Source organism: Colias philodice, chromosome 20 (genome assembly GCF_061535455.1).
Source record: "Colias philodice isolate Cphi_HAF_F1 chromosome 20, ilColPhil1 Martin Lab GWU primary, whole genome shotgun sequence".
Lineage (NCBI taxonomy): Eukaryota > Metazoa > Arthropoda > Insecta > Lepidoptera > Pieridae > Colias > Colias philodice.
Window position 1 is genome coordinate 6,615,392 of NC_143105.1, and position 19,117 is coordinate 6,634,508.

General features: G+C 31.4%; 1 protein-coding gene across 1 annotated transcript in view; it reads right to left on the bottom strand.

Moving 5' to 3' along the window:
* Positions 1-633, bottom strand: part of Delta (neurogenic locus protein delta) — a 28,840-nt gene extending 28,207 nt beyond the window's left edge. Inside the window, exon 1 of the mRNA XM_089708018.1 lies at positions 311-633. Within this exon, the coding sequence (XP_089564144.1) occupies positions 311-361 (51 nt within the window). The 5' untranslated portion in view covers positions 362-633. The remainder of the gene's footprint in view (positions 1-310) is intronic.
* Positions 634-19,117: the final 18,484 nt, after the last annotated feature.

Genomic DNA, 19,117 nt, shown 5'->3' on the forward strand with positions numbered 1-19,117 from the left:
ACCCGAGTGACCCGGCGCTGGCCGTATTAAAACCTGAAGTTTCTTTAAGTATGCACCTAACTATGTTTGCTCGGCAAACGTATCGAACACACACAGCCACGGCTAGGACGGGCTCGGGCCCGGTCACGACTCGATCTAACCTACACCCTCTATCCAGGACGATCTAGGGCCTCGGACGCCAACTCGTGGGAAAGTGAGTGTAACGTCGCGGCCTCCACGGCTAAGTCTGGCAAACATTCGCTCTGCACTGGTCGCGTTACAGACGTAAACAAACGGGGAATTCGCGGTTTACGATATCGTCGTCCAGTACCTGGGGTAGAAACCCTAGCAGGGCGAAGGCTAGCACCGTGGGGGCGCGCATATTGGCGCGTCCTCTACCGGCGCCTGGGCATATACGGGATCCTGGGTCCGTCAACAAACGACGGCAGAGTAATCCATCACTCGCACATGAGCACTGAGTTTCACTAAGTCACAAAGCACTAGAGGTGTCACTGGTCGCGCTCATCGACTACGAGAACCGGTCGGAGTATCGTGCACTATTCAAAACACGCGCGTGCACCGGCGTCGAGCAGCCGTAATAACGTGTAGTCGCGACGGTGCGTGACAGCGGACTGAGGGCGGGTGGCGGCTGGTGCGGGCAGCGCACACCTGGCGGCAACGCGGCGACGATAGATGGCGCTGCGCGGCGCATCTGCCGCTTATTCTCCCCGCCGCTCTCACCCCGCGCGCCCTCAAGCAGAAAATACACGGAAAACAGCCGTCTTCTGCTGATCTTAACCACGTGCTCATAGTAATGCCTGTGTAAAAACTTCGGGACGGATCACTATGCGGTTTCTTATCAAACATACGTTCTCAAACGTGTTGCGATATAATTTTAAGGAGACTTGTTGATTGTTTGTCTATATGTGGATATTAATTCACATCACTGAAGAGCTCTAACCAGAATAAAGTAAATATCAATGTGTAGTTTGAGTGAAACGCATGTACCTATGAGAATTTTTACGATGTAGTTACCTATGATAATTTTGAGTAAAATATTTTATCCGTGCAGCTGTTAATAACTAAGTATGTACTTACATACGCTCCACTTAATTTGATTATTTAAATAATAAATTAACTATATTAGATAGTCTCCATGATTAAAAAATGCATACCCTACTTTAAAGTGAACATTTTCGCGTGTTGATTGTAGGTACATAATATGGTAATTTTTTAAATCTTCGGCAGGTGCGTTTGATGGAGTGATAAACGCAAGGGACAAGATCGCAATTTAATTTGACCACTGCCTCCGGTTTAACAATAATATGGTAGTTGTTTTGATTATGTGTTTTATGTTTTATTCGTCTTTCAATTACCTATTTGCTTTTATTTTTTTGCCATTTTATTTTTGTTTTTATGGGGTAAATTTAATGCTAATAGTAAGACAGTTCACAGTACCTACATCATTGATGAATTTAATATCTATCGCAGGAATCGTAGGAATAATAATATGCTTTAAATGGAATACATATGTACCTAGTTTAATAATTTTTTGTACGGAGGAATGATAATTATCGCAATTTAATTCTTAAATTCAATAAAATTCCTTACTTGTTTACAATACCTATATCATGAACTGTTTCAAGGTAAATATTTAATTCAGTTCACATTGAATTTAAGACTACCAGCCTTATTTATCAACCTTTCAAATTAAAGCTTAATGATTGAGTTATGTGTACCTAGGTAAATATTTTTAATTAGAAAACTGGAAAATAAACATTTTTAATTAATTCCGAAAAGTTTCAGATTGTAGGAAGGTGCTTACGGTCGTTACAAAGTTATCTGTATTATTTACACTAAGTAGGTATACAGTAATTGTATTTCTAAATAGAGCCAGATTATTATTTTTTTACAAGGAAGCGGCAAAAAGTGAGTTGTTTAGTTTTATATAGTTTCTAATTAGCAATATTTTTGAGGAAACTTCCAAGTTTTTTGTTATTGTAACATCTTCATTAAACACGAGTTAATTCATTTTTGAGTTTTATAACTTGACCATTATTTTTTTGTATTGACGTTGTTCGATGAAAATTTTGTATAAATTATTAAGTAGATAGGTACGACATTTGAACGAAAGTTTTTTTAGTTTTTTCCCATGACGTGTGTTTTTAGAGATATGAATTTTCATCCTCGACTAAGCAAGCATGTTTTTTGTATGCATCTCGAGTGTGCCAAAACGATTAAACCGGCAGACTCCATTGCGATTCTAATCTATATAATCGCAGTCTAGTTTTATTGGTTGTCAAGACCACGCCCCACTATGACGTATTGTAAGTTTGTACGACCTGCGACGTTGGTACATGTTTTATATTACTGTAGTTCATAAAAGAGGCTAATGAACTATTCCCGTTGAGGAGTGCGCATTTGGTACTATGGATATTGATGTGGCTATTCGGTTATTTGATGTGTCAAATGCAAGAGTCGAACGCTGAGTGGTTTTCTTATATGTGACGGCCACGGTAAACTTACGTTTTATTATAGTCGGATGTATTTGTAATAACTAAGTAAGTACATACGTAAATACTAAATAGGTATAGCGATTTCTTGCAAATACAAAAATTCTGAATTGGATTAAGTTGGTTGTACCTACCTACTTATTAAGTATCTAGGTACCTAGTTAACTAGTTACCTATGTTAGTTCAAATTATTATATATGTATTATTAACTTAAGTAAACAAAATAAGTGAAACTAAACTAGTAAACTACTACTAAAAATGCTTTATAATTAATATAAATTTAAAAATGATTTGAATTTTTATATTTTATTGTTAAAAATTAACTGATGTAGGTAGGTAGGTACCTACTTACACTTCAAACCTCTTTAAAAGCTCTACAACAATTTTTATTCATTCAATGGCCAAAAAAGCTTAACGGTAATTTCTTTTCAAATTCACAAAAAATTTCAAACAAAACAAAAATTTTTCAAAAACCATTCAAAACTGCCTCTCATTCATCATTTTCGAGGTTATTTTAATGATTTCGACGCAATTCAAAAACTATGCGTTTTCAAATGCTCACAACCAGTTTTGTACATTGACATTAATTAAAATACGTATTTACCGCTAAATGAACGTTATTTACGATTGACACGGAATATATTCAGCTTTCAATTAAACAGGTAAAACATCATTGTAATGTAATAAAGCTAGTTTTAATTTTTACACCGCGCCTAGTTTTTGGGGTTCGTTCACCTGTAATGACTTCATGACTTCATGTTTATTTGTAACTAGCTTTTAGCCCGGTTTTCCTCGTTTTCATTATGTTGTATCGCTAAAGTTATTCTTTATGAATTAATTGATTGCTTCACTCACCCTCATTTAATTTTGTTTTCGCAACAATAGATTTTATCTTATATTAATATTTATATTTGCTTAGCTAGCCCCGACTTCACACATACCGATAACAAATATTGTGGCCAATTATTGACATAAAAAATCCTATCTTTTAAGTTAGAAATACGAAATTAATCAAAATCTGCACAATAGTTTCGCAAATTTTCTCTAACATAGATACATCGTGACATGAAATTTATTCGACATAGGTAAGTAAATTAAAATTATTACGTAGAATAACGTAACCACAGATCACAGAATGAACGTAACAGACGGACAGAGTTACTTTCGCATTTATAATGTTGGTATTAATATCTGTAGATTCATTATTGAAATTTATTACGAGCTCGTAATTGCCTAACATTTCCATATAAATAATCAAACAATTACATTAATTATAAATATTTTATATAATCATGTTTGATTGGCAAAAACTATTTATATGTACCTATACAAATAAATATTTATTTTATGTAAAAGTTACTTAAGTTTTCACTTTTCAGGCAAGACTAATGTTGGTACTTCTTTTACAAATGTGTACATTCTTATCTCTAAAAGACTACTTAACTTCCTACCAACAATCTAATCGAGAAATTTCACACCTTTTTAATTTATGTACAAATGATAAAATCTCCAGTCTTTCTCAAGTAGTTTTAATTCAATTAACATTATAATTTTGCGTGGCAAACAACACTGATTACAGAACAAAGAATACAGCCACGCCTTCGCCCACCCTCGCATTAAGTGTCCCTGACACAGTACGAGATATTCTAATTGTATAATAGTTTAATTATTTCATTATTGTACTTGTAAAAAATATGCGAAACGCATGTTGTTATGTCAGAAATAATACCTATAGGAATAAATGTGAATGTTTTAGAGTTTTATTATGAAAGTGAGTATGTAGGTATGTACTTATATTATAATGAGTATGTATGCACTTATATTTATGCAAACGCAAGAGAGCCACAGTTTTCTTTGTTCAATACAAGTAAGTACATAGTACAGTTAGTTGTAAGTATAATACGTTATCACTTTTTCACAAATTATAATTATTAAGTTAAACGATGTTCAAAATTATTGTGTCTTTGGAAATCTATATTTTGAGCATTTAAAAATAGTGTTATGATAATTAAAAATTTAATACCATCTATAAAACATAAAAGTAAAAATATAAGTATCCGTTTTCCGTTTTATCCTACTTTTAAATATTATCCATATATATCAATCACGCTTGTCTGTACTTAATTCTGATTGAAACAATAAATAATAAATAATTTTAGCGAGATCCATTCATAGATTTCTAATTAATTTTTTTATTAAAAACCGCTAATTAAAATTTTCGTTAAGGTTCGGTTTCCGTTCTATAAAAACTCCAAGTTGCATTTGAAAATAATCTATTTGATTGAATTGTTGAAAAGGTTTCATAATATATTACTTTAACCCAGTTATTACATTGTTAAGAAATACCTACTGTATGTATCACGAACGAAAAATGTATAAAAATTTATATGTTCGCAGCTAAAAAATATTGAAAGACCGGAATCGTAAAAACTTCCGTTAAAAGTGAATAAGTAATTTTGTGGATACTTGATCACAGGCTATAATATACCTACTTTTAATATTTCCATCAATTACTCTAATATTACTCTAATTATTCAATTTTTTTATGAAATTTTATTTTCACATTAACGCGGGCTATTTTACCGTATCTATAGTCATTCAAATTACGTTTTTAGACACTAATAAATAATGTAGAAGCATAATTTGATAGCCATCTTCAATTCATTTATTTACACACTTTAACTGAATAATTTAATTTTAAATAACACGGTTGAAATATTTACAAGAACATAGATTTCAAATTGATGCTAGATTTCTATCTCGAGTGTGGTATGTACTTATTGTAACTTCGTTTTCAGTATTTACCCTTGGAGTTGTAGTAATGTTTGGTATGATTGTTTTGATACAAGTTTCATTTAATAGATGTATCAAAATCATATCAAATACATAAAACATGAAGGTAGAAAAGTAATAGAAATGTAGACAGTAAAAAAAAGTCTGAAAGTTTATATTTTTATGTACGGTCTAACGGCCCACTTATCAATAAGTTCCTAATACTTATATAAATTAATTATAAACTTCATATAATTGCGTGTAAAACATAATAGATTGACCATCAGATCAAATCAGTATTATTTTTATGATGTTTTGAATGTCGAAAATCCAATTATTAACAGTATGTAAATAGGCAATGCACATAATATACGCAAGTTATTTCCCCGCGTGTCAACAATCCAATGATTAACACCAAACATTATTGTACTCCTACACTATGCATTAGAATGCATTGCACAATCGGTTTAACTAAATATATTCTATTTCGAATATGTACTGAGATGTGATAATACAATTTAAGTAATTGTTTACGAGGCTAAATATTTGTAATCACACTTTCTAGCTATACACGATACATTTTCTTGAGTTTCGTTAAAATTGAGTAAAAGAGAACGTCGTGTGGTGTAATTTTTTGTGTAATTGTTCTTTAGTTAAAGCGTTGTTATATTTTTGCTTATGAAATTGGTATGTGTTTAAATTCCTTGATATAATTCAATTGTTATTAGCCGCTACTGCTAGAGAACATATTGATCTTGAAATTATTTACAAATGAGCATCTAAAACGTTACTTGAGAAATAATTATATTAAAAGCTGCTGAAATACAAGCTATTAGATTACCTAGTATTCTATCTGAACTCTGAAGTATCAGTATTCATTAGTCAGATGATGATTAAAAAAAATGGTTTTAATTAATCTACTAACCTAACTATGAAATGGGATGATTATATAGAATGGTTTTCATGATATCGTAAAATTTATGCTACAGTTGGACAATATTTTCATACATATATTTCTACTAGATTTCCGCCCGCGGCTTCGCCCGCGTTTTCAAAGGAAAACGCGCATAGTTCCCGTTCCCGTGGGATTTCCGGGATAAAACCTATCCTATGTGTTAATCCAAGTTACCCTCTATATGTGTGCTAAATTTCATTGTAATCGGTTCAGTAGTTTTTACGTGAAAGAGTAACAAACATCCATACATCCATACATCCATACAAACTTTCGCCTTTATAATAGTATGAAGATGAAGATGAAGATATGAAGATATTTTACTTCCTTGAAGTTTTGTGTTCTATATCGATAAATTTGAAACTATTTCCATTTAATCTTCTAATAAAATCAACTGCGTTTTTCCCGTGTGAACCATCGCAATCATTATATTATTAGGAGAAATAGGAATGTTATTAATCTTTATAGGTTTACCGACGATTGATATCCTGAAATTACTAGGAATGAAGTGTCATACGGGAAAATGGTACAAGCATATATTTTGCAATATCGAATATTTTATACCAGTAATAAAGCGCGAATAGTTATCGGATTTCTAATTCAAACACCGCTTGCAGTACTGCATTCCGTGAAGACGAGGTGATATTCTATTAAATAATTATCCGGTTTTCAATTTTATTATACGAATATATGTGTTTTGGAACAGTAAGGATCTTAGGTAACTGTTACATAACTGGTTTGGTGTATCAGGTTAGCATTAGACGAGAATTTGCAATTAGATGGTTATGTCGGTAATAAAAGATGAACATGTATAATCTGATGAGACCTTATGTAAGTATTGGTATATACTTTGTACCTTTTAAGGGATTGCGGCTCTTGCGGCGGAAAAGAAAGGATAGGTACCTACCTCTATAATAAATATTGGCTTTCGAATTTGGTACTATACTATACGGTACGGTACTATAAATTTAGAAGTTCATATTTATTATAGCTATGTCACCCTTAAATATAAGTATTTTCCGTACATATTTGCTTATTTCAGTAATTAGGGAAAATTGTATATTCACGTTTAAGTGATGGTGACACGAAACCGCTTAGAAAGCACGACCCAGGGTCGTTTCGGAAAAGCGTCGGCACTTTCGCATTATTTACTTATGAATTGTTTTAAATCTATGTATTATTTATTTCAAAATAACACTAATTTCTATACAATATGATAATTAATGACCTATCTGATAGGAAGTTGTTATATTATGTTTTATTTTACTGAGATTTGAAACTGATTATTCATTGTTTTGTTTCTTCAATTCTAATCTAGTTTGATCATTTATTCATGTCTATAATATAAAGAGGAATGTGGAATCCATTCATAAATACTTACCGTACAGAATAAATTTTCAATGGTGAATGGAATTCGAATGAAAGTAAAATTAACAAGTAATAATTGTTATCGAATTATCCCATAAAAAGTTACAATCGGGTAAGTGACCATTTCGACACTACCTTAATTAATTGTCGATTGTAATAAAATTGGATTTGCATTTTAAATTTTATGTGACATTTTAATTTGGTCGGATAATATTGTTTTAAATTACAAGTTTATAGTTATCCGGTATACATTGTTTTGTTAATAATGAATTATATTTTCTAAATTTTGATAAAATTATTAAATGAGAAAAAGAAATGCAAAATAAAACATTTATTGAGTTCTATCCGGCTTGTCTTTATAATATTGATAGACTAGGTATATAGCAACACTTAATAAAAAATACAGACGTGAAAAAAATCTCGAAACCACGGAAATAGCGGGTTAACAGAGGTCATAAAATCGGATTATTATAACAAGCGACGGGTTATATTGTTATTCCATAATTACTGGAGTGTGTTATGTGGAATAGTTTGTAAAGTTTGTGACGAATCGGCGATCGTTAGCGATGACCACGGTTTGATGTTGTAAGTGTGACTAATAAACAGTGAACACACTAGGTGATTTTGTATTTCAAAGTTAATTTTCTATAGGTGTATTTTTTGTAGTGTATCTCAATGTCAGCCAGATTTTATATAGTTATCCTCCCTGCTAGACCGTATAATATTAGTGATATGCCTCTGAAGGTATTTGGAGGATATTCATTAGGCGGGTCCACACAGAGCGAGCAGCCTCGTGAAGATATTGCAGCGCGAAGCAGTTCGGTCAGTGTGGACCATGCTCATAGATATTTGCCAATTGGCAGGAGTTGGCTGGCAATATAAGTACTACTACTACTAGTAGGCTGGCAATATAGAACTATACTTATTGTCAAATGAGTAGAGGAGGAAAACTGACCGGATATGATACCCGGGTTTCATATCCGGTCGTCCTGGCCAGGACAAGCTGTAATATGTCTCAGAGGTATTAAGACTAGCACCTATAGGTTTACATAATATTTAATTTAAGGAAACAGACTTATAATCAAGGGATTTATTTGTATGCAAAGTATACCTAATAATTACTAATGGCATGACTTTTGCTAATTCTTAAAAAGTGATAAAATTTTCAACGAATCTAATTAACTAATGAGTTTTTAAATTTGAATGCATTAATGCGCAATGGATACACTTGTTAATCTTTTTATTATTTTACCTTAATTAATTATTAGGAATACGTTATACCATTCACTTTTTCATATAATAAATGATTTGTTAACATTCAAAGTGAATTATATTATGAACAAATTTTACGTCTTATCCACAGATCTTGTGGGTTTTATGTAAAAGATCATATTCTATTGCATTCTGGTTGTATTCTTTCAACTCAAAAAGCCCCCGTGTAGTTACAAACGTCACGGCATAATTTTGTATAAGAGAGCATTGGTTCGCGTGCTATCGACAGACAGACATATGCCACGCATATTAAATATTACATAGCAATAATAGACTAATTGGAACGTGCGCTACATACAACGAAATGCAATATCAGGTACTCATTGAAAAGTTAAAAAATGGACACGTCTCAAACGATTTCGACCACCTTTCATTATGAGTGGAAAGACTCTATAAATACTGTAAAATTTTGCAAAGCGAAAGATCAGTAATTGTGAATGAGAAAAACCGGTAAATAGAAATACTCACAGACCCTTAATAACCTGTCAGCAGACAGAAAACTATATGAAATGTGGAATGCACCATATCAAAAGAAGAACAATCAGCTTCCTTGTTTCATGTACATGATAATTACTTAAAACAAATTATATTTTATACTAGGTATCTATATAAATATATGTAGTAAACTCTGTGAGTAGACTAGTAGATATGGTCATACTACCTGGGCATAAAGGACATTTTCTGGAAATAAGTACATTAATTATCTGTAATTTTTACTATAATTCGAACAGACTAATTCTATTATTGTTAACCTACCTTCTACCTTAATAACAAGTCTTTAACAATAAAATAATAAATAATCCGTAAATTAACACCCTAAATATTTAACAGACGTATATATTTTTTCATAAAACATTCAGGAATCCAACACATGGCAATACCATAGAAATCTCTCAAACAATAAGAAATTAATAATACTTTATATACGGCACTTGTATAATCAGTTAATCAAGTATGAAGGTGAATAAAATTTTATGACCTGTAGCTTTTTATATAATAAAACGGAATTCAAAGGCATTGCGGCGTAGGCGTTCGACAAGGTATTTATTATTTTTGTTACTGTAACTTTATTTTTTAAACTTATAATAATTAACCTTATCTTGACGCAAGGCTGTGACAATCGAAAATTTTTGCATGACATTTTTGAGTTGAACTAGGTATTTTGAAAAGTACACTGCTTTATGTGGATATTGTGAATTGGCTCATAATTATACTAGCTGTGCCCCACGGTTTTAGCCGCAGTGCTCCTGTTGTTCTTAGCGTGATGATATATGTATGTATATAATTCCTTCCTCGATCAATGGGCTATCTAACACCGAAATAATTTTCCAAATCAGACCAGTAGTTCCTGAGATTAGCGCATTCAAACAAACAAACTCGTCAGATTTATAATATTAGTATAGATTTACTTTATATACCTATAGTGAAAAAAAAAGAAAATTTCTTGCACGTCGCAAAATTTTACATAAATTTCTTCAATCCAATGACGTAGTTATGTGTGAATATTGCCAGATCGAAAAACGGTTCCCTCTTAAATATAGATTTATACACTGGGCGGGTCACCGGTTTAACATAATTATTATATCTACCATACGTTAACAGGCCTAGCCCGGGGGAAGGCTACTGATTAATATGATTTGAGTTTGAATACTAGCTAATTGTTACTTGCTTTGTTCTACCGACAGATTCCCTTTCAATCTAATTAATTAATGTGGCATTTGACGATGGTTAATTGTGATTCTTTTTATTAATGGTCATTGTTGACGTTGGGTAATATGTTTGTTAAGTATAGTCGCATTATTAGGTACTAGCAATGCCCTGCGGTTTCATCCGCATAGATAGCGATATCGTTACAGTGAAAAGTCTACTATAGGTCGGACTATAGGTTTAATTTTTAATCACATGATAATCACCTTTACCCCGTCCCGCACTACGGCCTTTTTTTTTTTTGTTTTAGTGGGGAAATCTTTCATAGATACCCACGGCCTCCGGGGGAGGGGCCGTGGGTTATGTCGGATTCCTACCGACCAAAACCCCACTGTGTTCCGTCAAGACGCATATTGGTAGAATTCCTCCATGACCCCCGCACTACGGCTTGCTCGAACAGTATACCTACTATTTTCTGTAGATTGACACTTTTAAAAATTCGTTATATCTTTTGAATGGAATATCCAATTCTTTTCATTTAAAAAGTATTTTGCTGGTATTGAAACAGTCTATAATAAAACATCATTTAATGGGATAAGGATTAATAAATGTGTATCGATAACATGGTTTGATTACTGTCGGCACTTCTATTTACTTTGAAAACGTAAAAAAGTTGTTGTAGTAACATAACTACTGAAGATGGACATATGGTATCGCGGACTTTCTTGTAGATATTGATCCATTCTATAATACCGTAGAACATTTTTTTGTTCTATCTTCAATAGATTCCGCAGCGCACGCGATGACAGATTTTTTATTGAGGATTTTTTTACACCTTGGGTTACATTATTGCATTTTTGGTAAGGATCTCTAATTTTTTTGAAAATGCAATATAGCCTATGTTGCTCAGTAAAGATGCAGCTTTCTAATGGTGAAAGAATTTTTGAAATCGGTCCAGTAGTTTTTGCGTGAAAACCATACATACATACATACATACATACATACTTACAAACTTTTCCTCTTTATAATATTAGTATAGATGTGTATTTGTTTCTTAATGTAAGGATTAGTATCGATTACTATAAAGAAAGAGTTTATTAATGTTAATGTCCTATCCTATCCTACTAATATTATAAATGCAAAAGTTTGTGAGGATGGATGTATGTGTATGTATGTTTGTAACTCTTTCACGCAAATACTTCTGAACCGATTACAATAAAATATAGCACACGTATAGAGGGTAACTTGGATTAACACATAGGATAGGTATTTTCCCAGAAATCCAACGGGAACGGGAACTAAGCGGGTTTTTCATTGAAAACGCGGGCGAAGCCCCGGGGCCGGAAAGCTAGTCTAATAATATAATATAATATCATACATTGCATAAGTAGATATATGTGTACATTGAATGCAAATCTTATTAATAAAACAATTAAAATATCATATATTTTGTAATTATACATTTACTATTCATTAAGATTAATCATTAACTGAATAAAAAGCCGCCATTACCAATCAAACTAGATCATTTATACCAATAATAAATATTACACTAAAAATCGTGGCTTGCGTAGGTGCGTATTAATCAAGGGTAATGTATTTTTATTAATTTTAAAACTTAATGATGTCGGTTTGTCAAATAATAACGATTTATAATGTGTAGTTTATAAATTGATTGATGCTTGATTTATTATAACGACAATATATTTATTATCTGTGCTTCTTTAAATGCCATTTCATTGTTCTGTAATTTATTACCTCGAGAAAATATTTTGCAGAATATTAATGTAGATATCTTAGATGCAAACAACGTGACAAAAAATATTTCAGAGGGAACATTAAAGCATAGATTTTATAAAATCCCAGTATTGCAGAAAACGAAGCGAAGCGAATGCGGGATAATCTTAGATTACTTAATGATCTAAGGGTATAATACATGTAAAAAATTCATAAAATAAATGTTTTGAGGATAAATTAAAGATATTGAAACATTTGTAATTGCTTTTCAATCCGATCCATTTATAACTCCAAGTAATTGATGTATAGAAAACCACATAATATATAGTAAGGTCAAAAGCACATACGATGCATAAGTATTCAAGGGAAGTATGAAAGTAGCTATTTCCGCAAAGCCTGTAGATTCAAATCTAAGAGAAAGTTGCCAATATGGCCGCTATCTGAGGATGCGCTTTTCTATTCATTAGCGTATGATAAATTTAATTATTTGTAGAAATCTTTACGCCTCAGGTAATGAATTCAATATATTTTATGCAAATTAAGTATTTTATAAGAATTTATATATTAAAATAGCGCAAGGCATTTTTATCTGTAAAAATTAACATATTGTTGTTTGTATTTTTTTAAGTATTTTTTTTAATGTCGTGGGAGATTTTTCTTATACGTAGGTATTATAAAATTTATATACGTACGATATTAACGAGGAGATATAGATCGTTCAATTTCATAAGAGTAAGCAACACATTTTTATTTTAAAACTAGCGGTCCGCCCCGGCTTCGCCCGTGGTACATATAAAAAATAGATGTTGGCCGATTCTCAGACTTACCCGATATGCACAGAAAATTTCATGAGAATCGGTCCACCCGTTTCGGAGGAGTATGCAGACTAACATTGTGACACGAGAATTTTATATATAGGTAAGATAATACTTACTTGTACATTGTTGTACATAATGTAATCAATATATGTGCCATGTCATAAAATTGACATAAAATCTGGCAAAGAGAATTTTGAAAGAAATCATTCAAGTACCTTACACTATAACAAAGGTCATTGGCCGTTAATTAAACGCTAAAACCTCACATATGCAGTTAAAAAGAGTATATTACGAGACATCATATTCGATACTTGAACATCATCGATATGCGTATCTTCAAACAACTGTCCAAAAGCTTTTTTAGTTAAGAAAAAGTCATTCTTCTTGCACCGAAATTTCGACTCTACTGTACAAAGATTTAGATTGCTTTTTCTTTTGTGTCCAGCTAAAATGTGATTGCCGAACAGGTGTAGAATGCAACAGGTGATTTTTGACCGCTAATATATTAGCTACAGGACCGAAATCGGCGTTCGACATATTGTGCTATGTAAATCAGATTCCGATTACGCAATTATGTGCATTAATTACTGAGAATAAAGGTGAAAATGCTACGATTTGTGCGACAGATGGGGTTTGTTTTGGTTTATGTAATTCAGTGAACACTGCGACTCGAAATGGTTAGGAATTTATTTCAACAGCCTTCGGTAATGAGATGGGTTTTAGAGATTGGTACGATTTGTAGATTGCTTTTAGTTCAATTTACCAGAACAGCTTATAATATTACGTAAGCATTCTTCCGATTTTGAATTTTTATACAAATTTATTTGAGCCTTTAATTCAAACGCGTGTGTAAAAAAAGGGTTAGTACTTAGTAGCTTATGTGCTTATTCTAAAATATAAAATCTATCCATGTGCAAATCTCCATGGGATCTTTCGAAATCGATCTTTACTATCTATATTCTATAGGTACTATAATATTATAAAGCTGAAGAGTTTGTTTATTGTTTGTTTGAACGCGCTAATCTCAGGAACTACTGGTCCGATTTGAAAAATTCTTTCGGTATTAGATAGCCGATTCATCGAGGAAGGCTATAGGCTATATATCATCATTCATCACGCTAAAACCAACAGAAGCGAAGTAACGCGGGTGAAACCGCGGAGCGCAGCTAGTTATAAATAAACTAGAAGGAGGATTTTTAAATCTCATAGTTTCAAATAGAATACATGTTTTACGTACATGACTTGAATACCAATTTAAATAATAATATGTGAAAACAACACATAAAACTATGAGTATCTTTATTTTACCCACGCATTCCAATTTTCAAAAGCTTTGTAAAAAATTGGATATTCCAAATTGGTAAATAGAGAATACCAAAATTGTTTTCCTTTACATTGTGAATTTAGTGTTGCAAATATTTTGCGCCCAATATACAATTTTAGCGTATAAGGATACCATAAATTTTTATCATAGCCATAATTTAGTTACGGATCCATAGTTCATAATGTTAATGAATTTCGTTTATCTACTTCAAGCACGATTCTTGCTAGTTTGCGCGTGCAAAGCCTGTATAATATCATATAATTAATGTATTCTGTGGATATAATATAAGTGAAGTGTCTTATTTTAAACATACAAATTGGTATAATGTCATACTGAGTGTGCTATTATTTTAGACACGTTTTTGAAGGTATTCTAATATAATCTAAGTACGATGCTTGAACTTTTAATTTAACCAAAAACGATTAACTCTTTTTGTATCGATGTGAACAATTTGCGGAAACAATGAGGAAATTAAACATAATTCGGACGATATCGCGGTCATTTTTTCGTGAGATTTGTATAAATCTTTACAAAAAATATTCTTAATATTTCCACGTCAAAATTATATTAACAAGGTCGTTGATACTTATTTATTTTAAAACTTGACGTCACTGAGAATAAAACAGGCGCATTATTTTTCTAATAATTAAAACAACAGATAAAACATTTTTTTCCATTTCAAATTTCGAATGGAATTCCCACCAAAATGTATTGCTGACGTTCGATGTTCGATAGGTACTCTATAATAGCCTATAGGTATAGACTATAGTCTATTATGGTCTATACTCTGTAGTCTATGCTCTATGTCTCTGGAGTTGTGTATGTGGTTATAAGTTGTGTTTGTCTGTGTGCGCGCGTGCGACCTTTGAGCACATGCCCTGCGACCTAGCTCGCGGGTGGGATCATTATAGCTATTCACTTAGCATGGAGAAGGCATCTGGGTAATTTTTAATTTACATTAGAAGCTGGTATAATTTTAGGATCAAACTCAAAAAATGTAGGTGCTTAACTAGTAGCGTAGTAATTACTAAGTAGTTAATGTTTCGTAAAAAATCTTTTGTAATATTTTATGTACTTATTTATATTTATTCTACAGAATTGAATTTTATCTCATATATAATATTGTCTAATTTTAATGCTTAATAATTAATTTATATTTAATGGTGATATTGTCAACGAAAGCTCATTCTTAATTAGTTAAATTTAAATAATAATAAATTATATTTTAATCAATTTTTACGCATCGTAATTATGCTTAAAAGATGGAAAAATATATATATATATATATATATATATATATATATATATATATATATATATATATATATATATATATATATATATATATATATATATATAAAATTAAATCAAATAATTTAACAACACATGAGAAAGGAATAAAAATAATTTATTTTCCTAGAATTTGGCTAGTATTTATTTGGTTAAATAATTATCATTTTAAAATCAGCTTTAAATTCTAAAATTTATTGAAAAAACATTAAAATCTACATAAGTACTCGGTTTTTAAGCTACTTATGTTGAAAATCATCATTCTTTTATTTTTTGTTATTTCAAAAGCATCAGATAAAAATACTTAAGTGGAAAATTAAAACAAATAAAAAATGCGAATGAATAAACAATTTTATCGTAAGCGGATTTATTTTGCATTTTTAATTAAATATTTTTTTATCAAATATGTATTTACGTATGTATTTCAAAATTTAAAAAAATAAATTAAAATAATAACGTATTATATTTTTCATAGTTGCATGTGAATAGTCCGTGGCTTGAGGAATGCAGCTAACTAGCTTCGGAAAGTAGGAACGTCTTCACTCTTTATTGGAAAGCGGTCATACTGAGCTTTTACGATAAACAGTAAACTAATGAATTATATTAATTAAGAGCTGATTTTTCAATGCTTGGATAAAACTTATTCGTCGAATAATGTATAAAACTTTAACTACCATTTAAAAAACGTACCTATTCTAATTGCCTGTATTTGACAGTTTACGTGACATTTTAATATTATCGTGTAATACTTTATTGGACGGATAAGTTTTATCCAAGCATTGAAAAATCGGCCCTTAGGGAAATAAACTAATGAATTATATTTATTAAGCAAATATTCGATTTATTGCGGATTTGAAAGTTATAACTCTTGGTTATAACCTTGACATGATGTACCTAAATCAAAGGACAAGTGTTTTTTATTCAGTGAAAGAGTAAAATGAAATACCTAATTTATACTATGATATTATAAAGCTGACAAGTTTGTTTGTTTGTTTTCGTCCATTTATCGAGGAAGGCTATAGGCTATAATCATCACGCTAAGACCAACAGGAGCGGAGCAATGCGGGTGAAACCGCCGAGCACAGCTAGTATATTATAGCTAGTATATCAGTTACAAATTGGTAGGTTACAAAAATGTTTAATTCATAACGTGTAACGTAACGTTTGTATTTGCTTTTAATGAGAAAAAAAATATTTCGGCAGAACAGTTACTAATTTGAATAATGTTGCACATATAAAATTTAATACTCATTATAAAAGGGCCAGAAGCATGAAGATGGGTTTTAATTGAATTCTTTCTCATAAACAATTAAATTTGGTTACATTGATACTTTTATGATATGATTAAAATGGAAATTTAATTACTTTTTTATTATCCATATATTTATTTTCACAGTATTCACGTGCCCCAATTAGGTTTATCTGTAAAAAAGAAATATAATAGCAATACTATGTAATAAATCATTTTAATTAATGGGAACTCTAGATATGTGTTTTTTTATGTAAAACAACGTTTCGTTATTTTTAAGCCTCCGTTGCTGTGTATTAATAAAACATTGAAGTTTAAAAACAATGGATAATGGTTTTTTCTAGAAAAAATCTAATTAATTTCGATTTAAATTTATGTAAGTACCAACCATTAAAAATGCGAGGTCTTTTTTTGTTTCTATGTTCTCTATTTTCTATCTTATTATCAATTGAATTACTTACTTTTGGTAATGTTGGAGTTATTAAGTGATTAATGATTTCCTCCTTTATATAAGTAACAAAAAATATTACCAATTATACAATTAATTATGAATATACATTAAACGCACCATGTGCACATGTAAATAACGCAATTACGATCCTAATAATTTCTGCATATTTATGCTAATATCATACAAAAATAGACCAGCAAAAAATGTGTTTAGAATTTATATATAACACATTTAATAATACGATTATTCCTTATTACCAACACTATATAATATCAAACCAAAGCGAACTCGCTACATAAAAGCTAATAAAAATAAAGCGTTAGCAAATAACACGTACGACGAATGACCCCAAAATTGTCCACCTGAGAAAAACTGGTGTCCAAATGATTCAGAGTCTTCCCATGAGATGACTCAACAGACGCATAAATATTTAGTCGTGGAATCGTGAACGAGAAAAGGGGGTAACATGGTTTGAATAGTTTGCAGTCTATGATTGTATGGATCAGTAAATAATGAGTGACGTCACTTGGTTATGGAATTCGACCGATTGGCGGCATTAGTTTTGAAAATTTGTATCGATTTTTATATGAAACTAGCTTTCCACACGCAGCTTCGCCCGCGGAGTCACAGAAAAACCCGCATAGTTCCCGTTCCCGTGGGATTTCCGGGATAAAACCTATCCTATTTCCCGGGGTAAAAAGTAGCCTATGTCTTTTCTCGGGTATCAAAATATCTCTATACCAAATTTCATGCAAATTGGTTCAGTAGTTATGGCATGATTGAGTAACAGACAGACAGACAGAATTACTTACTTTCGCATTTATAATATTTATTATATGGATATATGGATTCTGGTGTAAGGTTAAAAGGAAACTTTATAATATTTAATATCGTACTTCATTTGTTTGAAACGAGAGACGTTCTAAATCTCAAAAGAAGCGATTCTTTTGATGTTATAGGAGTTGTAAAAGAAAATTCAATCTATGTTTACCTCATTTTTTCTCGATTGCAATATTCTATTGATTGTTGACATTGTTACACATTAAAATTTCGATCTTGCATTGCAGATAATAAAACAGCGAGCAAAAAACGACCTTTTCAGACGCACCCGCGGATTAGTATTTACCCAGTGTCGCAAAATGCAACATTTCTTTGAAATTTATTGACTGACATCTGTCGAATTAAGTCACAAAACCTGAGAAAAACAATCTGCTAAAATCCGTAAAGATTGTAAAACACGTGTGCATACAATTTGGTATCATTTGTATTCGTGTAAAGCCTCTTTTATATTATCAGTCAGGTACCTTCACGTGTGCACAACAATAAGTTTTGACTACATCTGGTCTTGGAGATAAGTCAATTACAAACATCTGGTGTAATACCAATTGTTTATGTTTGGATGTGTTTGGACTTGCTTTAAGAACTTTGGAAAACAAAAAGTAACAGCTGTAATGAGTTGGCAGTCAATTCTTGATAGCTTCGCGTTTGAAATGTAAAGAGGTTTCAGGTTTCAAAGAAATGAGCGTTCATTATTATTAATTATTGATTAAGGCTTGTTGATCGTAGTAGAATTAATGTGTTTTATGAATAAAGCTCGAATGGCTTTTATGGGTTCTTTCAATCTTAAAATCTTTCTGTTAGTCTATAGATATTATCGCGAAGATTTCGGGCAATATTATAAAATATATAAGGTAATCAATTACTTACAAAAAAATGGCAATAATCGTATACATTTATTCGTATTT